The 23,645-nt window shown below is 42.1% G+C and overlaps 1 protein-coding gene across 1 annotated transcript in view; it reads left to right on the plus strand.

Annotated features, from left to right (window-relative positions):
- Positions 1-23,645, plus strand: part of LOC137341851 (chemokine-like protein TAFA-5) — a 278,302-nt gene that overhangs the window by 119,979 nt on the left and 134,678 nt on the right. The window contains exon 2 of the mRNA XM_068005357.1: positions 10,895-11,044. Within this exon, the coding sequence (XP_067861458.1) occupies positions 10,895-11,044 (150 nt within the window). The remainder of the gene's footprint in view (positions 1-10,894; positions 11,045-23,645) is intronic.

Genomic DNA, 23,645 nt, shown 5'->3' on the forward strand with positions numbered 1-23,645 from the left:
CTTGGAATAATGGGATTTATTGCAAAAAAAGGTATAAAATAAATTTGATTTTTATTAAAAAGAAATATTTTAATACAGTTTTGGAACTGATTCAATGCAGAAACATACAGCTACAATTAGATATCATTGTTGGAGGCAATATTAGCAGACAAATGGGTAACCTGTTTGTATGTAATTCCTCTGTTTGCTATTTTCATGCAGATATTAGCCATTATTTTAAATGGGTTAATACCACTGTTGAAATAGTGGACCGAGGAATGCCATATCAATGTACTAAATGTTCATCCACTCATTTAGCCTCCAGTAATTTCTAGGCTAAAATGTGTCAATGTCCTGCCCCTACCATCCTCCCTCCCTCCATATTGCTCTCGTTCTCTCATTCACTCTCCCCCCCCCCCACCATTTGCCTCTCTCTCTCCCCCGCCTCTCTCTCTCCCCGCCTCTCTCCCCCGACTCTCTCTCCCCCGCCTCTCTCTCTCCAACTCTCTCCCCCGCCTCTCTCTCTCCAACTCTCTCCCCGCCTCTCTCTCTCTCTCCCTCCCGCCTCTCTCTCTCTCCCTCCCGCCTCTCTCTCTCTCCCTCCCGCCTCTCTCTCTCTCCCGCCTCTCTCTCTCTCTCTCCCCCGCCTCTCTCTCTCTCTCACGCTCTCCCCGCCTCTCTCTCTTGCTCTCCTCCGCCTCTCTCTCTTGCTCTCCCCCGCCTCTCTCTCTTGCTCTCCCCCGCCTCTCTCTCTTGCTCTCCCCCGCCTCTCTCTCTTGCTCTCCCCCGCCTCTCTCTCTTGCTCTCCCCCGCCTCTCTCTCTTGCTCTCCCCCGCCTCTCTCTCTTGCTCTCCCCCGCCTCTCTCTCTTGCTCTCCCCCGCCTCTCTCTCTTGCTCTCCCCCGCCTCTCTCTCTTGCTCTCCCCCGCCTCTCTCTCTTGCTCTCCCCCGCCTCTCTCTCTTGCTCTCCCCCGCCTCTCTCTCTTGCTCTCCCCCGCCTCTCTCTCTTGCTCTCCCCCGCCTCTCTCTCTTGCTCTCCCCCGCCTCTCTCTCTTGCTCTCCCCCGCCTCTCTCTCTTGCTCTCCCCCGCCTCCCTCTCTTGCTCTCCCCCGCCTCTCTCTCTTGCTCTCCCCCGCCTCTCTCTCTTGCTCTCCCCCGCCTCTCTCTCACGCTCTCCCCCACCTCTCTCTCTCACACTCTCCCCCGCCTCTCTCTCTCTCCCCGCCTCTCTCCAACTCTCTCCCCCGCCTCTCTCTCTCCAACTCTCTCCCCCGCCTCTCTCTCCCACCTCTCTCTCTCACGCTCTCCCCCACCTCCCTCTCTCATGCTTTCTCCCGCCTCTCTCTCTCCCGCCCGCCTCTCTCTCTCTCTCCCGCCCCTCTCTCCCGCCTCTCTCTCTCTCCCGCCTCTCTCTCACTCCTGCCTCTCTCTCTCTCTCCCTCCTCTCTCTCTCTCTCCCGCCTCTCTCTCTCTCTCTCCCGCCTCTCTCTCTCTCTCTCTCCCGCCTCTCTCTCTCTCTCCCGCCTCTCTCTCTCTCTCCCGCCTCTCTCTCTCTCTCCCGCCTCTCTCTCGCCTCTCTCTCGCCTCTCTCTCTCTCTCCCGCCTCTCTCTCTCTCCAGCCCCTCTCTCTCTCCCCCGCCTCTCACTCTCTCTCTCCCCTGCCTCTCTCTCTCTCCCCACCCCTCACTCTCTCTCTCTCTCCCCCGCCTCTCTCTCTCTCTCTCTCTCCCTGCCTCTCTCTCTCTCTCTCTCCCTGCCTCTCTCTCTCTCTCTCCCCGCCTCTCCCTCTCTCTCTCCCCGCCTCTCTTTCTCTCTCTCTCCCCGCCTTGCTCTCTCTCCCCACCTCTCTCTCTTTCTCTCTCTCCCCGGCTCTCTTTCTCTCGCCGCCTCTCTCTCCCGGCCTCTCTCTCTTTCTCTCCCCCGCCTCTCTTTCTCTCCCCCGCCTCTCTATCTCTCTCTCTTCCCGCCTCTCTATCTCTCTCTCTTCCCGCCTCTCTATCTCTCTCTCTTCCCTCCTCACTCACTCAAGCACACGCACACATTGAATTAATTTTCCTGGTGACCCATTGTGCAGGGCACACTAAATTAGCTTAAAACTGTGCCTGTTGTTGTGCCAAACTCCAGAACTGCCTAGGTTTAAAAGGACCTTCCATTTTCCAGAGATATATATTACAAGCTGATGCAAGATGGATCGAACAAAATCAGGGATGTGCAGAGATCTCAGAGGGTTGTAGGGCTAGTGGAGGTTACAGAGATAGGGAGGCCATGGAGGGATCTGAAAACAAGGATGAGAATTTTAAAATCGAGGCATTGCTGGACCAGGAGCCAATGTAGGTCAGCGAGCACAGGGGTGATAGGAGAACGGGATTTGGTGCGAGTTAGGACACGGCCAGCAGAGTTTTGGATGAAGTCAAGTTTACAGAGGGTGCAAGGTGGGAGGCCGGCCAGGAGATCATTGGAATAGTAGAGTCTAGGAGGTAACAAAGGCATGGATGAGGGTTTCAGCAGCAGATGAGCTGAGGCAGGGGTGGGGATGGGTGATGTTACAGAGGTGGAAATAGGCGGTCTTGGTGTAGGAGATGATATGTGGTCGGAAACTCAGCTCAGGATCAAATAGGACACCAATGTTGCAAACAGTCTGGGTCAGCCTTAGACAGTGGCCATGGAGAGGGATGGAGTAAGTGGCTAGGGAATGGAGTTTGTGGCAGGGATCGAAGACAATGGCTTCAGTCTTCCCAATATTTAATTGCCCTCAGGATAAATGTAATGCATTGGAGTAATTCTACCCAACAGTGCCATAAGTGTAGTCACTGTTTTAATGTAGGAAATGCGATAGCCAATTTGTGCTCAGCAAGGTCCCACAAACAGCAATGTGATAATGACCAGGTAATCTGTTTTAGTGATGTTTGATGATGTCATCCAAAACTCTGCTGCCTGTATCCCAACTCGCACCAAGTCTCATTCACCCATCACTCCTGTGCTCACTGACCTACATTGGCTCCTGGTCCAGCAACACCTCAAATTAAAAATTCTCATCCTAGTGTTCAAATCCCTCCATGGTCTTGCTTCTTCCTATCTCTAATCTCCTCCAGCCCAATAACCCTCCAAGATCTCTGCACATCTCCAATTCTGGCCTCTTGTTCATCCCCGATTTCCGTTGTCCCACCATTGGCAGCAGTGCCTTCAGCTACCTAGGCTCTAAAGTCTGGAATTCCCACCCTAAACCTCTCCGTCGCTCTACCTCTCCTCCTTTAAAATGCTCCTTAAAACCTACCTCTGTGACCACCTGTCCTAGTATCTCTATGTGGCTCAGTGTCAACTTTTATCTGATACTGCTCCTGTGAAGTTCCTTGGGACGTTTTACTACGTTAAAGGTGCTATATAAATCCAAGTTGTTTTTGGTTGAGGGATAAATATTGGCCTGGACACCGGGGAGAGCTCCCCTGCTCATCTTCGAAATAGTGCCATGGGATCTTTTACATCCACCTGAGAAGGCAGACGGGACCTCGGTTTAACATCTTATCTTCAGTACTGCACTGAAGCGTCAGCCTAGATTTTGTGCTCAAGTCTCTGGAGCCCGTTCACATGCCCAAGATAGGCGACAGCTTGTTATTATGAAGACATGATTGCCTGCATTCTGTAGAATATTAAATAAACAATCAACCTCAAGACCCAAAGAGGAACTTTGTGATCTGCCTTTCTGAAGTGAAAACAGAAGTCGGTTGCTAATGTTATAACTAGCTTTGTACCAGTAACTGTGCAGTTTCTCAGCACTACAGTGTTAAATATGTGCTGGTTGTGTTCTGCTCCACTAACTGCTTTGTTAGGTGACTTAGGTAATTCTATGTTGAACATCAGTGATATTGTATGGAAGCATTAAGTTTTAGATCTTAAATAAGAATATTCTTGTCTTCTTGTAATTCTCTGTATGGTAGCTATGCAATTCAAGAGGCATAAATCCGTGAAAGGCTATGTGCGAAAATAATGACCTACAGTTTACAATGTCATGTTGCAAGCTATAAAACTTATTTTACTATTTTGTTCTTATTCTCTTTCATGTCCTGTTATGTAATGGTTCCACATGACTGCATAAGAGTTGGGGCAAAAAAAGCAAAACAAGATTGCGAATACTCGTTTTGCATTACGTGTTCCATTCAAGTGCAGTAAAATCTGTGTGCCTCAACTCTTTTTTATTACTTATACAGAGATAAAAAATGAGCATTTTTAAAATATCAATGTATTTGCAGCTGAGCTTTTAAGACATCCTCAATCTCAGTGGCACAACTCAATTATATTTTTGTCATAAAATGGTGTAAAACCTTCCACTGCTAACACTCCAGGCATGTAATGTGATTTCCGCTTCACAATTTAAAAAAAATAATGACCATTTGCAGGATTCAGTGGATATTGTAAGTTAATGATAATCCTTATCAAATGGACAACAAATAGCTCTCCCACAAATGGTATTAACACAAGCTGCAAATTTATATTTTCAAAAGCAGGTCTGGGTGAAGTAATGCCGCTGAGCCAATCAGAACGGAAGGTAGCAGAGGTGTGTGCACTATACGGTAGCATTAGGAAAATTGTGCAGATTTAATCTCATTAAGTATATCATTAGCTACTTTACAAGTGGTTTAGCAAGATTATTGCAGGTATGTTCCAACATGCTGCTCAGATCTGCATTTGTTACGACAGATCTTACCTCACAGGATTTGCCTTCCAACGCACAGAAATCAAAACTAGTCCACCATTTATGCAATTTTCTTGCAGAAAGAGGAATTACTAGTGAAATTTAAAAAGGATCATGAGTAACACATGTCCTGCTCAGCATCTTCTCCCTCCTGCTCGCCCTTTCTAAGAATTTGCATTAGTGGTGCTTAAAAACAGATTATCTGGCCATTTACTTCATTGCTTTGGTATGCACAATTCGGCTGTTGTGTTTGCCTGCATTACAACAGTAGCTACAGGTGGAAAATTCTTCATTGGCTGTAAAGCACTTTAGGAAAGACGCTAAATAAATGCAAGTTATTTCTTCCCACTTAGTATTCAGGTTACCATGGCCTCATTATTAGTGAAGTGTACTATTTTATTGGCATATTATGTTTAAATAAAATATAGTAATCTGGTGCATACCTGTGAATATGGGATGTGCAAAAGAACTGGATAGCACAATGGACCAAAAAGCTATTTTTTCACCTCTGGGATCTAGGTTTGAATCCAGCCTGGAGATATAAAATAAAGATTGTCTCTCTTGAATGCCTGTTTAAACTTTGAAATGAAATGACATTGGGAAGTCAACAACCTAGATCCCAATGGCCGTGAGCCCACAGCATAAACTGACCTCAAAGTCTCCACTAATTGGCACTGAGTTGGCTCAGAGGCCAAAAGGCCAAAAAGTGTGATGAATGGAACAGTCATACTGGAGCAGTAAATTGCTGAGGTACATTGACATGGTAATGTAGTGGAGCTTTGAGATTACATCTCGCCAATGCCATATGTGGCTCAAAAATGCATAGTGCAAAATGGTAAAATGTTCTGTCTCTTTGTACTATTATCTTTTAACTTTAAAGAGGAAAAAATGTTTTAAACAGTTGGCTCAGTTGATAGCAGTGTTACCTCAGGGTCAAAAGGTTGTGGATTTGAGCCCCACGTCAGGGCCTGAGCTCGCAGTCTAATCACACGTTCCAATCCAGTACTGAGGGAACAGTGCATTGTCAGAGCTTCTATCCTTTAGATGAGACAATAAATTGAAGCCCTGTCTGCTCATTCAGATGTACATTTAACATAACTGGCACTGTTTGAAGATGAGGGATTTCTTCCAGTGTTCTAGTCAACATTTTCCCTAAAATCAATTCCCCCCTCAAAAAAAAGTGATTAACTGGTGATTCATTTCATTGCTTTTTGTGGGATCTTGCTATGTGCAAAAGGGCTGTTGTCTTTGCTACGTAACACCGATCGCTACACTTCCAAGAAGTTAATTGTTTATGAAGCACTTTGAGACATTTCTGAGAGATGTAATAATACACTATACAAATAAGTCTCTTCTTTATGTGGGCTCGATTGATAGCACTCTCACTTCTCAGTCAGAAGGTTGTGAGTTCATTCCAATCTCATTCTAGTACTTGAGCTTGTAATCACTTCAGTGTAGTACAAGGGGTGTGCTGCATTGTCAGAGACATTGTCCTCCAGCTGAGGCATTAAACTATCTGCCTGCTCCAGTGGTTCAAATGTATATTACAGATCACATGCAATATTTGAAGAAGAACAGGGAGTTCTCCTTGGCCACATTCCTCACTCAGCTTACACCACCAAAACAGATTAACTGCCATTTATCTCAGGCTTGTGAGGTCTTGCTGGATTTAAAATGGCTGTCTTGTTTGGTGACATAACAACAATTCCATTTCAAAGTTATTCATTGTATGTGAAGTACTTTGGGATGTCTCTGAGAAAGGTGATAAGGCACTAAATGAATGCAAGTCTTTCTTTCATATCTCAAATTGCTGAATTCATATACTGTACATAGAATGTTCATTCATAACGTCCTTACTATACTGTGGCTGTTGATAAGCCCTGCATAAGTAATAGTGGTAATTTTAATAATGCTACCATTGAGAGTTATACAATAGCTCCAGCGGTTCCATGTGGTTATGATATACTTTGCATTTAAATTGTACAAATGTTTTTCCTCTTAAAATGCTACAACATATGCAGCACATTCTAAACGGCATCCAGCAGGCTTTGTAATTAAAGGCTAATGTCATTTTCTGAAAATGAGCATTTTCTGCCCCCCAGTGTGGAGCTCAATCTCTAAACAAATTATATTGGGCACAAAAAGCAAGTTAAGTCAGTGGTGTATTTTAAACATATTTGCATTTCATACATTACTCTAAATCAGTTGCTTAATTAATGGGTTAGTGTACAAGTTTTGTATTTGATGAACTGTTAGTGCAATGCTAAAAGTTTTAAGCAATTTATAATGGTTTGAAGAATATATGAGTGAGATAAGCAGGATTGTTCTTCGGTCTAAATCGTGTAGCTTGAAATGGAGTCTATTGATTATAGCAGCCGTCACCAAAGCATGTTCATCTGCAAACATTGACAATCTGATTGAACCTAAATAAATCATTTGAGACTGATACAAATCCCTTAGTAAAAATACAAAGGATTAGGACATTTCCTATTAAATCCTATTGTGGCCCAAAATCCTAGCAGTTGAGCCGAGATTGTGCCCTCCAGTACTGACTCGTGTTGGAGTTGTGAGATCTGTTGGAGGGCACCTCATTTGCACGGGGCCGGTGGACAGAGGTGCCACTTCAGAAGCTTCTATGGTGTCTGTCCCATGCCACTAGAAATTTGCCCTGTTGCTTGCCTGTGGTGGGGGGGGGGGGTGCAGGGAGGATGGGCTACCTCGGCCCCCGTACCTGATCTTGCCATGGCCCTAATCAGGCCCTGAGCAAAGTGGGGTGGGCATAGAATTTTTAAAAAACATTTTCCATTTCAAAGTCCAGACTGTTTGTCACTTGCTCTAAGAACTGGGTTTTAAGGAAAGTCTTAAAGGAGAAGAGGGAGCTTGGAAGGTGAAGAGGTTTGGAGACACAATTCCAGAACATGGCACCAAGGCAACTGAAAGCACAGCCACCAATAGAGGGGCAAAGGAAAGGGGATGCATAAGAGTCAGAGGAACAGATAATTTGGGTGTGGGGGATTGTAGGGCTGGAGGAGGTTATAGAGAAAGGAAGGGATGAGGCCGTGAAGGGATTTAAACATAAGGATGAAAATTTTAAATTTTATGGCCAATGGAGGTCAGTGAGCACAGGGGTGATGGATGAGCGACATTTGGTGCAGTATAGGATATGACAGCCAAGTATTTGATGAACTAAAGTTTACAGAGAGTGGAGAATGAGAGCCTGACCATAGAGAATAGTCAAGTCTGGAGGTGACAAAGGCATGGATGAGAGTTTCAGTGGCAGGTAGGTTGAGGGAGGGGCAGAGGTGGGCGATGTTACAGAAGTGGAAGTAGCCGATTCACTGTAATGGATAGGGAGGTGGAAGCTCAGCTCAGGGTTGAATAAGATGCTGAGGTTGCACACAATATGGGTTAGCCGGTGACAGTGGCTCCGGAGAGGGATGGAGCTATTGGCAGGGGTATGGAGTTTGTGGTGGAGCCTAAGACAATGGCTTTGGTCTTCCCAATGTTTAGCTGGAGAAAATTGTGGCTCATCCAAGACTGAATGTTGATCGAGTAGTCTGACCACAAAGAGGCAGTGGAGAGTTTGAGAGGTGGAGGAAAGGTAGTGCTGGGTATCATTAGTGTACATGTGGAAACTGACCCAATATCTGGGGATGATGTTGCTAAGAGAAAAGGAAAGATCTTTGGGGCACTCCAGAGGTGACGGTGCAAAGCCATAGTTGGAGATGCACTAGCTATGATTGGATAGGTCAGTGTGAAACCAAACAAGGGCAGTCCTATTGAGCTGGACAACAAAGGGGTAGTGTTGGAAAAAATGATGTAGTCAACTATGTCAAAGGCTGCAGAGAGGTTGAGGAGGGATAATGCACTGTGGTCACATTTATAGAGAATGTTATTTATAGCTTTGGTTACGGCTGTTTGAAGGATATTTAATCTTGGAAATAGAAATAAATTGCTATCATTTCTCGAATTACTTTGTATCCAGTAATGGAATCAAACCAGATTTGTAGTCTCTATATTATCTTAGCAATGTGCTCAACCAGAGTTCTCTATTTATCAGTTTTCTCCTCCTGTGGACCTTTCCGAGTGAAATTTCCATATTAGAGGCCAGTTTTTTGCTATGGACTCATGTCCAGCATACCAACTCCAGTTATGAAGAGGCCTTTGTTTCTTTTCTCACCACCATTTTTTAAAGGCTCCATATGCTTTTTAGGAATCAGGACTCGCACAAGTCATTTAATTTACCTAATCAAGAGAGTTAAGTTAACTTCCCTGGACTTGTAAGGGCTGCTTTTCCTCTGCTGTGTGCCTGAGGAATGCTTATTTCCTGGATACTAAGCAGAAGAAAAAGGGACAAGGACTGTGACATGGTCTTTGTCCCATTTACGTTGACTGGGTATCACCTGGGGCAGCAGGAGACGGGGGGCTTGTGCATGCAGCAGGCACAATCATACAAATGAGGCAGGAGAGATGTAAGGGTGCGTTCTGCCTCATTTTCGTGTCTCAGTGCTGGGTAGGACTTGCATCCAGCTCCGCTGAAATTGCAGGATCTGAGACTGGCAGGCAGAAAGGATCTGAAGGGCCCTGTAAGGTAGGTGCCCTTTATTTTCTGCAGGTCCTTCGGTGGAGCTTCGGGGCTGGAGGCAGCCAGAGGGCTCCACAACCAGCACCAATCAGATAGTCATTTTGCTAACTCTCCTCCCTGCTTCTTTGCACTGGCTGTTCCAGGGAGTGGACCTGCACTACAGAAATGTCTGGCCTTAAAAAAACGACCTGAACTCAGAGATATATATATGTGGATTGAGGTTATGTCACCTAAAGTGCGCTCTGCCTCACTAGTGTCCAAGTGAGGGGGGCGATGAGGAAAACTGCTGCTGTACTCTTCGTTTGACTATGCTCCTTGTAATTTACTTTGTTAATCGTGATCGCGTACGGTTTTAACGAATGATTTGTCACTGCCAAATCCTTTTTGTTATTTAACCCTTGAAATGTTTCACTCTTCGCTGTGTAGGCACATTTAATATTTCTGGACAAATACTGATTTGTGTAAATCAATACTAAATGCCATTTAGATGGCCTTTTGGAAACAATGAACTTGATGAACTGAGTGGGGTTTTGTTTTCCCACGTATCTTCATGTTCTTATCTATCCAAAAGATAGAATTTTTCTCAATCCCAAGTTCTACTTCTCAGATGCAATTTCCTACCATTATTTAATTTAGAGATTTTTTTTTATCCTGATAACCGGCACTAATCACTTGTTCCCAATGTGAGCAATATTAGTTTGTTATTGCCCTCTGCGATTGATTGTATAAATTGTGTGTTATCAAATTTCTCAACATGCCCTTATTATCCAAAACAAAGTTTATTAAACTTGCAGGATGTGACCCTTTCATTTCCACATGCTGTAAATTCCACTGGAGAGAAAATGAGACTCACATGGTGCAGTGCAAATGCCGAGGCTCTTTTCTCCTTTATGTGTTAAAGGAAGTGGATACAAATGTTAGAGTTTTGGGATATTTGGCACAGTGAGGCCAAGTATACATGTGATTCACATAGTTTTAAAGTTTATATATATTTTATTTCAAAAATACATAGAAAATACATTATTCAATGTATTTTGCATCAGCTACCTGAAAATTAACAACATTGTACTAAAAGCACCTGAAGTCTGCAGTAATGCTATCTCTATCAAATCATCTATAGCAGCCACAAAAAAAGATAACACTGCGACGAATGGGGGAGGGGAGCAGCATAGGCTTCAGTTTACTTCAGTTGTGCCAAAATGTGTTTGGATCACAAAATGTGGCACAATCACACTTTTGCAATCATGCAAACAAAATAAAATGTTGTCTGATATGGTTTATGCTCATTTGGAGATTGCTGCTAATATCTACTCACTGGCTGTTACTATGCATGTTACTTTACATGTGCCATTCAAAAGGAATAAAAGTACGTTTTGTAGTTGCTGTACAGTAGAAACATTGTACATAATTCCAAGGCTGGAAAGAAAGAGCACTACTTAAAAATTAACTGGGAGTGATTCATTGAATTTTAGAATACCCTGTTGTAGATATTTATGTCTCCCATCTGTATGCGGATGCCATTTTAGATGTATTTCTGGCAAGCTGCATTTCCTTGCATATGGATAAGATGTGATACGGTTCATGATTGTTCTGGTGCAGCTCACACACATTGACATCAGGTGCTTGTATTTGTTTTTCCAGGTCAGCTCGCTGCAGGTACTTGTGAGATAGTCACCCTGGACAAAGATAGCAGTCAACCGCGAAGGACTATAGCCAGACAAACTGCTAGGTGTGCATGTAAAAAGGGGCAGATTGCTGGCACAACGAGAGCAAAACCAGCCTGTGTGGACGGTAAGAATATAATACATAAATTTGAATCTTCAATTTTGTTTCTTCTGCTTCCTTTGTCAACTTAAAGATCAATGAGGTTTACAGAATGGTACTTGATATCCCAAGTTCTTCCCCACTTAGAAATGTCAATCATTTCCATTGCGAGCGATAGGAATTAGCACCCATTTTACATTGGGTGGGAAAAAGTAATTTACACAAGTGCGGTGGGAATCCATTGCCATTTGTTCCAGCCTGAGATGGGACAGCTGATCAAAAGGTAGCTTGCAGTCAGAAGAAATTGCGTCACTAATAGCAAATGGTGCGTTGTATCTTCTTATACAGTTACAGCTACCATTCCGTATTCTGGCTTGTTGATGTAGAGCACGCATGTTACTTTCCATGACTGCTTGATGGGAGTTCTGGGTAAGGCATGCTCTTGTTCTTTGTTGAAATTGGAATTGAAGGAAAACATACAGACCCTGTTAGGATTTCTCAAATTACTGGTATTTTATCTGATTATTTTTCTATCAAGAAATCCATTTACTGGTGCGCTTGCTTTTCAATCAGCATGGAAGCACAAAAATTACATTGTTGGTTTTTGAATACTGTACATGGAGTTCATCGGAAAGGGGTTGGTCCACCTGGAGATACTAATAATGCTGCAATAAAACACCACACAGAGATATTGTTCAATACTTCAAGTGATTTGTCAACAGGGTGCATACATATTGGCATTCTATTTTATGTACAGGAAATTATACACTGGGGTGTAATCAAAGGTATACGGTGTAATTTGAATTTTTTACAGGCAAGAGGATGCTCAGTGTTTGGCTAATGCAACTGGTAGCATACACCTGCTTCATTCACTTCCTTGACTGTGACAGACAACACTTACTGCAAGAAAGGGCAGCAGCAATGGTACAGTTGGCTGCCTTGACTTTTACGGAATTTTCTGAGTAGAATCATAACATATTACAGTACAGAAGGAGGCCATTCGACCCATCACACTTATGTAGGGGACTATCCACTTAATCTCATTCATTTACCCTTTCTCAGCATTTTTTTCACATATTTATCGACTTCCCTTTTAAAAGCTATTAGGAATGTTTACCGTTGTTTCTGGTAGGACATGACATAACCATCAAAATAATTCTCCTAATTTCAATCTTCATTCTTTTAGTGATGATCTATATATGCCCCCCTGGTTACCAATTGACTGACCATTGAAGAATAGTTTTTGCCTATTTATCTTATCAGAATATCTCATAATTTTGAACATCTCAATTGGACCTCCTCTTAATCTAACAGTTAATATGAAAATGTTGTGGAAGCTGGAGAAACAATAGGACACTTCCAAAAATAACTCTCAAACTTATTGTAACAGCTGAGTCAGCTGATGTACCAGTGCTGCTACCTCTCCCATTGCAGATTCTGGCAGTTTTCTTCACCCCCCCCCTCCGATTCTAGCACCTCTGTCTACCCTCCTCTGATGCTTCTGATTCTGTCAGCTCTCTGCACCCCCCGCCCCCCTCCCTGATTCTGGCAGCTCTCCCCTGCACCAAACTCTGACCCCACTACTCTTGTAACTGAGGGCAGGTGGCTGACTGTCTCTGGGTGATAGCTGCAGACTGATTTCTGGTCGCTGCCTGCTTGTGGATTGCAGGCTGCTCGTTGTGGATGGTTGACATCTGGTGGTTGTCTGCTGGTGGTCGTGGCTGGTTTCTGGCTGGCTTCTGTTGGTCATCATTAACTGTAGTTTGGCTGGCTGCCTGTTAGTTGCAGACCCGTGCCTGGATGGATGGTGGCCGTGGGTGGCTGCAGGCTGGGTTCTGGTGGCTAGCTGCTGGTCCTGGCTGGTTTCTGCCGGTGATGGCTGGTTAGCATTTGGCTGGTTGCTGGTTATGGATAATGGCCTCTATTGGCTGGCAGCTGTTGATTGCTGGTTTGCAGATGTTGGTTTCTGCTGGTAGTGGCTGGCTAGCTAACTGCAGTTGATGGGTTAATTGACGACCTTGGTTTGTATGGGTTAGCTGCTCACTGGATAAAATCACACATCCGTCGGAGAGCGTGTTTTATGTGTTTAAATTGTATGCTATGTTTTTGCACATAACGAAGCTGTATACACATCAGAAAGGATTTCTCTGTCTGTATATATCATTTTAGTCTGCTCCAAAATGCTAAAGGTGCATGAAAAATTAAAAATTTATGGCATGCCCCTGAACCTCCCTTGAGAAGAAATCTTCTGTATGATCTACAATACAGTAATACACATGTCAAAAATTACCACGACACCACTGGTTATCCATTCAGCAAGGACATGTATTTTGCCAGAATTGTAATTACTGAATTAAGCTTTAACATACAATGGTTGATGTGCGGGGTTTAATAATGACAATTCAAAGTAGTGCATTCATGTACTATGATAACTGGCCCAAGCCTTTCATTACTTTTATAAGTGGTTTATGAAGCATTGACATCTGTAATCATTGTTCTATATTTCTTCTGAAGAAATGTTGTTTCCTTATGCTTTTAATAAATTTTGCAGAAGCATTTAATTTTTTTTTAAAACTGTGACCTCAAGTTTGCTTCACAATAACTGTTGTGTTCCATTTCGCGCTGTGGTATTTCTATCTGCTTTTAAAGAGACAGCATTACATTGCTGAAATTGTTAAGGCAAGCATTTTTCTATTGTGTAAATTTGTTATCGGATGTCATAATTGGTATTATGGAGTCCTGCGACCAGCAACAAGGTAATTGGTCAGGGGTGGGGAGGCGGTTGGAAGGGTTCTGAGAACGCGGAAGGGGTGGAAGCCTTCTACAGTGGTAGTTGAAACTATTTTTATGGGATCCAGAGGAGCACTCCTGATCCTTCTGGCCCCACAAAAATAAATTCTGAACTCAACTTTTGGTGCCTCCGCTGGGTGCCTGGCAGTTTCTATAGGGTGGAGTATTCATGGTGGACTCTTCACTCAGTAATGGAGAATTCATGGCAGACTCTTCATTCAGTAATGGAGTATTCATGGCAGACTCGTCACTCAGTGGGGGAGTATTCATGGCGGACTCTTCACTCAGTAGTGGAGTATTCATGGCAGACTCGTCACTCAGTGGGGGAGTATTCATGGCAGACTCGTCACTCAGTGGGGGAGTATTCATGGCGGACTCTTCACTCAGTAGGGGAGTATTCATGGTGGACTCTTCACTCAGTAGTGGAGTATTCATGGCAGGCTCTTCATTCAGTAATGGAGTATTCATGGCAGACTCTTCACTCAGTAGGGGAGTATTCATGGCAGACTCGTCACTCAGTAGGGGAGTATTCATGGCAGACTCGTCACTCAGTAGGGGAGTATTCATGGTGGACTCTTCACTCAGTAATGGAGTATTCATGGCAGGCTCTTCATTCAGTAATGGAGTATTCATGGCAGACTCTTCACTCAGTAGGGGAGTATTCATGGCAGGCTCTTCATTCAGTAATGGAGTATTCATGGCAGACTCTTCACTCAGTGGGGGAGTATTCATGGCAGACTCTTCACTCAGTAGGGGAGTATTCATGGCAGACTCGTCACTCAGTGGGGGAGTATTCATGGCGGACTCTTCACTCAGTAGGGGAGTATTCATGGCAGACTCTTCACTCAGTAGCGGAGTATTCATGGCGGACTCTTCACTCAGTAATGGAGAATTCATGGCAGACTCTTCACTCAGTAATGGAGAATTCATGGCGGACTCTTCACTCAGTAATGGAGAATTCATGGCGGACTCTTCACTCAGTAATGGAGAATTCATGGCGGACTCTTCACTCAGTAATGGAGAATTCATGGCGGACTCTTCACTCAGTAATGGAGAATTCATGGCAGACTCTTCACTCAGTAATGGAGTATTCATGGCGGACTCTTCACTCAGTAGGGGAGTATTCATGGTGGACTCTTCACTCAGTACTGGAGAATTCTTGGCGGACTCTTCACTCAGTACTGGAGTATTCTTGGCGGACTCTTCACTCAGTAGTGGAGTATTTATGGCAGACTCTTCATTCAGTAATGGAGTATTCTTGGCGGACTCTTCACTCAGTACTGGAGTATTCTTGGCGGACTCTTCACTCAGTAGAGTGGCAGACTCTTCATTCAGTAGGCTGTTAAAACTGCTTTAGGGTCCTATCTAAGTAATAGGACCCAGATTTGCATAAATTCTCGAGGGTTCTGCCTGAGTTAGATGGACGTTTCAGCTGCCCGCTTCAATATAGGTACATAGTAGTAAGTATACTGCTTGGATATTAACTCCTGTTCTGTATGGTTTTGGGAGTTAAAATCCACCCCTCCCTAAAATCTTTAATAGACGGATAGATAAAATGAGTTTATTTTATTCAATTTATAATTACTGAAATTCTTCAGTAGAAAATCATTTTCAAACTTCTCAATCTCTTTATTTCAGTCTCACAATGTGCCTGCTTTCAGTGTTCCTCCCTCAATTGTTTCCTTGTTTCTCCCATATCTCCAAGAGTTGGTCCCATTGCCGAGGTTCAGTTCACCAGTCATTTGGAGCCCTTATTACCTCATCCAAATAATTATTTTCCTGTGAATTTTGCATGTTGGTGCATGATTCCATGGGAAGAAATTACACTCTGATCCATTGCCCAAGTAGTTATTGTTCATGTGTGAGCGTAGCCATTGTCAGCAGGGTTTTAACCATGATAGGCAACACAGCCAAGCTCAATCCTGTCCTCACTTGACATTGATATGTCTGTACTTTCCATCAAGTGTCACTGGATAGTGATCAGTGGCAGAAACCCTGGCTGACTTTATCACTTATTAACCCAGAAATACTGAGACCAGTTGTAGCATCATTATAGGTGCACCATCTAATTCTGCACAGACCAGGGGTAACATTTCAGCCTTTCATGATGGTTACAGCTCAGTCATGCACCAGATGTTCATTTAGCCAAGGGGCCTTTGGGGAAGCTTCTGCTTTCAATGTTAACATGTTCAGGAGAAATTTAGGCATCTTCCACTCAGCACCTTGGCCACTCGACAGCACATTGTAGATTTAATTTGAGACAAATAGCATACAGGAGGTGATGGATGTGGACAACCAACATAATGATAGACCATCACTGTTTAAATGTAGCAGAAAAGAGAACTTTCCTTCTAACTGGACCAACTGAGCACAGGTTGCAATTTAAACTCTGCAATCTGAATGGACTGCAGTCTTCTAAATAAACAGGGTTCTTGTGCTGTTGAAGTGTTCATTCAATAGCTTTGAAGTCTTCCGCTGTAGTAGTTATGGTAATACTGATTATCCCTATCGTATACTTGAGTACAGTCGGCTCATTTATCAGCCCCTCTGCTACAGTTCAGAATATAGGTAACATTAGAAACAAAGCTTCAAACACTCAGTTGGTATGTACTGCCTACTGATTTTAGCTGCAAGAATAGAAGCTGACAGTCTAGAGATTTGATGTTGTGACTAACTGTTGGCAGGAAATTAATTTCTTGGGCATAATTTGACCTTTTAACTACTGGAGTTTATTGGATTTTTTTGTTGTAATCATAAAAAGAACTGATAACTGGTGCATTTTAATTTGATCTTTTGCTTTGTTAAAAAAGCCATATTTTAGCTTAACGCTGCTGGCCTCAACTGATATGATAATCAAATAATATGTCCAATGAAAGGACAAAATGCAGAATTTCCATGTTAGAACAACTGTTATATCTAGGATGAGATGCAAGAATTTATCCCTTACTATTGAACTCTTTTTATATGTAAAAAAAAATCGCACTTTCAGGAGTGAGCATTATTAAGCATTGCTAACTGATAGCTTCTCGAAATGGAGAAAGTAGCAAGTTCAGGTTCAGTTACAATAAACAGCACAACCTGAATAGTCAATTTTTCATACTGACTGATGTCTTTGTTACACATATCTGGCTGAAATGACAACACCACCTCAATTGTACCAGCCAGGTTACACTGGCTGCACACAGTGATACTTAAGCTACCAGAGAAAACCTGAATGTTCATCATGTGTGACCTGCACTTCACTGTGCGCATATGAATTTACTAACCAGTTCTAGGACCTTGGTATTTGGAATATTGGGGTTGAGATGGGGAGAGAGGTAATACTCACACCGATTAGTACATACAACCATTTCAAAGAACATTGACATGATTTGCACTGGATTCTGAGGAGCTGTGGCAACTCTGCTATGGAGCCACCTATTTAGGTTGGTCTTTGGAGAACCAGAACAGCCCAAACACAGTATAATTTGGCTACCCTTGCCACAATATTGGCACCAAATTTGCCACTATAGGTAACAGCATGGGGCGTGATTTTCATTTTGACAGCCTGCGGGGTATTCTGGCGAAGCAGATTGTTCACTCTTTATAGAACCCGCCCGATTTTTGTGCCGTTGAAATTGACAGAATGAACATCAGGCAGATTCTGTAAAGGTTGATTGATGCCACTCTGCCATATCAACATCAGGGTGATAAAGATAAAAATCTAACCCCGTGCATCAAAGATTTTTTAACCTTAAGAAAATGCTATAATGCATACATGATAAAAATGAGTCTCATTCTAGCAGCCAAACTGGAATGAAAGTTTTTTTTTTAAAAGAAGTCATTAAATTAATTTAAGCAGTATGCAGATAGCTATTAAGCATTTTATCATAACAGACAATGGTTTCCTTTGATCTATGAAACAGGTCTTTATGGGTGAAACCATAGAAAATTTACATTCGAATTATCACTATAAGTGGGAGTAATTCCACCAGAAGATCATTCCATTCGCTTCTAGGGAAATGACTCAGGAGATTTACATTTTTCATTTGAGTTTCACTATCTCTGGGTTCACTATAAAGAGTTTCAACTACTGAGTAGGAAGTGGGGCTTTAAAGAAGAGGGGAGGAAAAACGTGGGGCACGGAGGGACCTGCAGCAGGTGGGTACATTTTTGTGGGGTGGGGCATTCATGCTTTTCCTGGCCCCACAAAAATCAATGGCCGAGCAGACTTTAAACTCCTCTTAGAGCAGCCTACAGTGGTCCCACTTATTCCGTCACTCAGCAGTCAGTTCCACTGGGTGGAGTGGCAGAGCGCCCACTTCACTCGGTGGAAGACCCAAATAACATCGGGGTCCTAAATACAGGAGCCTAGGACTCTGATTTAAATAGTTATTGAGGCTCCTGCCTGTTTTGGATGGGAGCACTTTGAGGCCATTTTGAGGCCCACTCGAAAATCGCATGGGGTGGGCGTTGGACGAGAAGGCAGAAGGTGCTGAAAAATGGGGCGGTTATGAGATGAAAATCACCCCCATAATCTCCAACAAATTTGATGGGTATCCTTACATCACCCTCCTCCCTTTTCCAGACTCTCTTGCCCCCTTTTAGGGACCTGCTAAAGAAAATACAACATAATGTGGACTCATAAACTACTGCACAGTCCATTCTGTGACACTCCCTTGCTGAAACAATGAATGTTCATGCTTTGGTAGTAACAGTAGGAGTTAGAAAAAAATGCTGTAACAAGTGATTATTTCTGAGGAAAACCTAATGTTGTGTCGCAATAGACCCTTAAACAGCAGTAAAGAGGCTTAACACTGTTAAAGTTATTTACCACTGCCAAATACACATATGCCAGTAATTTCCTCGGGGATTCTCCCGATTGGCAGAAACCCTGGATAGATGTGTAAATGGGATTTCTGCTGAGATTACAGTGGCTGATCGGGAGAACCCCAAGGAAATTCCGGCACTATTGTTACATCTGAACAAACCATGGAGTAGCTCTAAAAACAGTGATTACTTCTGATAGAAGAGAGTTCCATCTTGCTTCAATGTGTAAAAGTCTTTATTATATCTTCATATGAAACTTTATATTGACCAATATATTGTGGAACTAAAATAAAGCTGTTAACTGCTTTCTGAAATAAATTATTTTACCTTTATGTGTGTGTTTTTGGGGAGGGGAGTGGATTAAATTAATACGCAAATGCTGCCTGTACATTTATTTTTGTAAGAACTATCTAGTCCAGCCAACTTCCTGGGTGGAAAGTTGTTTTTCCTGAATTACATCAGAAATTCTTTGTTAGCTTTGAAATGCTGGACACTTGTGAAGCTTGTAGCATGCTGGTTACAAAAGGGTTGTTCTCAGGACCTCACTCTGTGATACACAAGGTGTCAAAAGCAAACACAAAATTCATCAAAGTCAGAAGGTTGAAATCCACATTCTTCAACCTGAAAAAGAAACAGAAGAACTCCTTTGATCTTCAGTTTCAAATGTTCCTTTGGACAGTATAAATGTGGTTGACTATTCTGGATATGCCTTGCTTCAATCATTTGTTTCCATATTATAAGATGACGTTCTGTCCGGAGAAGTACACCCATATTAAGGTCTTCCAAGAATAAATTAAATGAAACAATTTTAATTTAGCCATTTTATTATTTAGATTTCTGAAATGCTTATATGTGTAAATCAAGCATTGTATTGTGGATTATCTGTTGTACAAATCTTGTGCTTCCGTGTAGTTACAAATCTTGTGAATAAATTTGACTATAGATTTTAGCTTAAATAATATGGTCTGAGAGCATAGTGTTTCTGTCCTTCAGGGAGGGCAGGAGTGCTAGATGGGCATCCTATGTAACCTCTGGCGTGTAACTATTAATGCTGTGGCATATCACTCTTGTTTAATGTACTCATAAGTGTGTGCGTTTTTGATCATAGGAGACACATATATACTTATGGAAATGGCATTTTGTTGTGAATATGAATAGAGTTGGGAGAGAGCCAGAGTTGTAATATTCTTGTTGTTAATTCTTTTCTGCATGATTTCCTAAATTGTTGATGACATTTGTTTTGCTACATTTAGCATTGTGTGAAAATTAGGGTCATGAGAGTGGGTTACAGCCTGGAACATAATCCCAACTGTTTTATTCATTTTTGCAACATGTATTGTTTTCTTTTTTTGAACGATTTCACAACTTTCCCCATCAAGTTTTGCCAATACTTCAGTTACAACTGAGAATGTATCTCTGTTGTCACTAATTGCCTTTATTAAAGAGGCCACAACCTAGAAATCTGGTTCAATGTGCCGCCTTAAACTAAAGGAATCATTGGAGTGCTTACTCGTTGTGTTTTCCAGTAGGAGGACCTTTTTTATACATCATATGTTTTTGTAAATAAAAAGGACAGGTTATTGCAGTGGTGTAACAAATGCATGGTGGGATAATCTAGCTGCTTGCAGCTTTGGCTGTAATAGCATGGCTGGGTCTGGCAATGCCACGGACAAAGAAAGCCATTAAAAAATGTTCTCACTGCCACAAGTAGAAAAAGCATTAACTCTGAGTGATTCTGCAAGATCTGGATATCAAACCAATAAGCTACAATAATGGGCCAGTTACACCACAGAATTCTCCATTGATTGAGCAGGGTTTTTGTGTTGCAAGGATCAGAATCTGTAATATTACACCAGTACTGGTGGGAAGTGAACATCTTAAACTTGAAAACTAATTTCCAAGTTCTCACGCTGTAAAGCCCTTTGGGGCATCCCGAGGATCTATATAAATGCAAGCCTTTCTTTCTTTTACTCCTTTAAGACATTTCTTAAAGCCTACCTCTTTGACCAAGTTTTGGTCACCTGTCCTAACATCTCTTTATATGGCTCAGTGTCAAATTCTGTCTGATAACGCTCCTGTGAAGCGCTTTGGGATGTTTCAATACGTTAAAGGTGCTATAAAAATGCAAGTTGCTGTTGTTGTTGAGTTTGCCAAATTCCCTTTACATTTGTAATGTTATTAAAGAGTCGATGGAGCAATCCACTCTTGATGAACATTAAAATTGTTTGCCATTATTTGGGTGCTGGTGAACAGAGCTCTATATATGTGTTTAAGTATAACTGCACAGAGCTCTGCTTTGCCTGAGTACACAGTGGGGCAGTATAGCTCAGTGCTGTCCACCTGTCCCATTCTAAAAGCAGATACTGGCATTAAACTAGTACCTGCAGTATAACCTGTTTTGATTATGGCATAGGGGTTAGAGTTTCCACCTCTGACTATGAATGGACCAAAATTATTGTTTCTTTATGCTCTACATATTATTGTATAGCTCTGCATCACATATAGGCAAAAAAGGGCATTTTACAATGTCACAATGCTTAGGCAAGCTTATATTGGAGTCGGTTAATAGAACAAGAAGGTTTTACTGAGAAATAACAGGTGTAGATTACTACTTTATATATATATATATATATACAAAACTGTTCCAATTCTCTTAAAATTGAATATGGATTTGGCAAGTATCAAAATATTAATGGAAAATTGTGTGATTGGAAGCTGCTCAGTGAGCCATTAAAGTGAATTTCCACACTGGACGCACTTCAATAATGCAGTTTGGGGTCAATAATGAAAAGCTGCTTGCAGCTCTCCTCTATTCTGGTGATTAGTTTGTATCTTCACAGTTTTTGCGCTACACAAAAACACGTTCATCTAAAAAAAAGCTATGTCCTTTTCATATCATTAAACATTTCATAGGTGACTATGTTAATAATTCCCCTTCGAAAGAACATTTGTATGTTGGAAAATATTTAAGAGCAATAAGGATGATTCCATGACTTAGGGCGAGTCTCATAGAATTGCAATTTTTTCATTAAACTAGTACGTGCAGTGTAACCAGTTTTGATTACAGCATAGGGGTTAGAGTTTCCATTCCTGACTATGAATGAACAAAAAATATTAGATGGTACATTATTCAGATTTTTAAAATTCTGACAGGAATGCATAAAGTTTCTTTAAGCAGGTTACTTAACTGGGGATGGAAACACGAAAATAGAGGCCATGAACATAAAATGAATGAGCCTGAAACAAGACTTGAACTTAAAAATTGTCCAAAACACATCTGCCTTGCCCTGTCCCACAGTAAGAACTGTTCAGCCAACACTCCTGACTTACACTGACTCCCTGTCCCCAAAAACATTCAACTTAAAATCTTCATTCTGAAGTCCTTCCACAGCCTAGCTCCTCCACACCTCTACAATCTCATCCAAACTCACATCTCCTCCAGTACCCTTTGGTCTTCTGGCTCCAGCCTTCAATCCACCCCCTCCCCCTTTATTGTACCAATGGTGGCAGAGCCTTCAGCTGCCTCAGCCCTACTCTCTAGAACTCAGTTCCGAAAAGCCTTTGTCTGCCTACCCTTCTCTCCTTTAAAAACCATCTCAAAATCTATCTTTTCAACCTAGCCTGCAGTCAATTCTCTGAGCTGTCTCTCATTGCTCAGCATCATTACCTCTTGTGATTTCTCTGTAAAACACCTTGGGACATTTGTACTTTAAAGACGCTACAATAAATGCAAGTTGTTGTTGTTGCTGTTGTTGATGCTGCTGCTGTTGGAATGATTCCCATCCTTTCCTAAATTAGTGAATATGTGGAATAGACTGCCAGCTAAAGCAGTTAATATCTTTAAAAAATGAGATGGGGGATACCTGAATAGAATCATGACTGAGAGTTACAACGATAAAAACAGATAATGTTGTGTGAAGCCTGATGGTTGATGGACTTCTAGGACCCTGAAATTGTCAAGGAAGGTAAGATGGCCAGCGTTTTCTGCATCTGGCATTGCCAGCCTGCAGTTTTCCATTAATTAAAATGAAGGGTTGCAAAATTGCAGGCTCACGAATACACAAGTACAAAGCCCCTGCCATAATCTAGGATATTTATTGTAGGATATAAGTTTGGATAGCTAGTATGGAATTTTGCTTGATTTACCTCTGGGGAGGGGAAGAGGAAGGAGCTTTGCAGAACATTTCCATAACTAAAGGTACCACTTACTGTATGAGGCAAAGTGTGGAAACTCATCCATGTGATGAATAAGTGCAACTTTTGTTTTCCTTTTTGCACTAATTGCCATTTGTGACCCCATTACCTGGGTCCAGCAGCCAATGCAAAAGTGGAATTTATTAACTTTATTGTAAGATAATTAAAAGCTGGACAAGAAATATCACGAGTACCACTCAGTACTCCAGAGTAAAAATATATTTTCAACATGGCAATCAACTTAAAAATGTGAGTTTGGGAAAGAAAAGAGAAAATTGGCAAAATGGAAGTGCGTTTGGTTAGCCAAACACACAAAGGCTAAGAACTTCAGTTATGATCAACTTATCCTTTTGTTCAAAATGTAAAGTTACCCCATGGTGTACACCAACCCCTTAATGTCAAGTCAGAACTAAAAGAAAGAGTGTGACTGAATATTTGCTTAATCTGTGATATTAAGTCACTTGAGTTCTTGTGAAAAAGTGCATTGGAAAAAGATAATTTTTGTTCGTGTTTATCAAGTGTCAAATGTCTTTAATAGGGATTACAATTCTATTAATAGAGATTACAATTCTACCTAATGTTGTGCCTTCAATGTTAGTATCGAGCATTCCCTAGTTAGGTTCAGTAAAGGATAGATGCATTGCAAAGTTCCCTTTGCAGCTGCACTCTCAATACCCAAGCTTAAAACCAACCACCGATGAAAACCACCCAAATGACATTTCATACACTCTCATGAACTCACTGACTGAGACTGCTAATTAATGGCCAATTATGGGAAATTTTCAGTTGCAGCCAATCAGACCTGAACAAAGGCTGCCCAAATAAATTTCATAAA

This window comes from Heptranchias perlo, chromosome 24 (assembly GCF_035084215.1).
Source record: "Heptranchias perlo isolate sHepPer1 chromosome 24, sHepPer1.hap1, whole genome shotgun sequence".
Lineage (NCBI taxonomy): Eukaryota > Metazoa > Chordata > Chondrichthyes > Hexanchiformes > Hexanchidae > Heptranchias > Heptranchias perlo.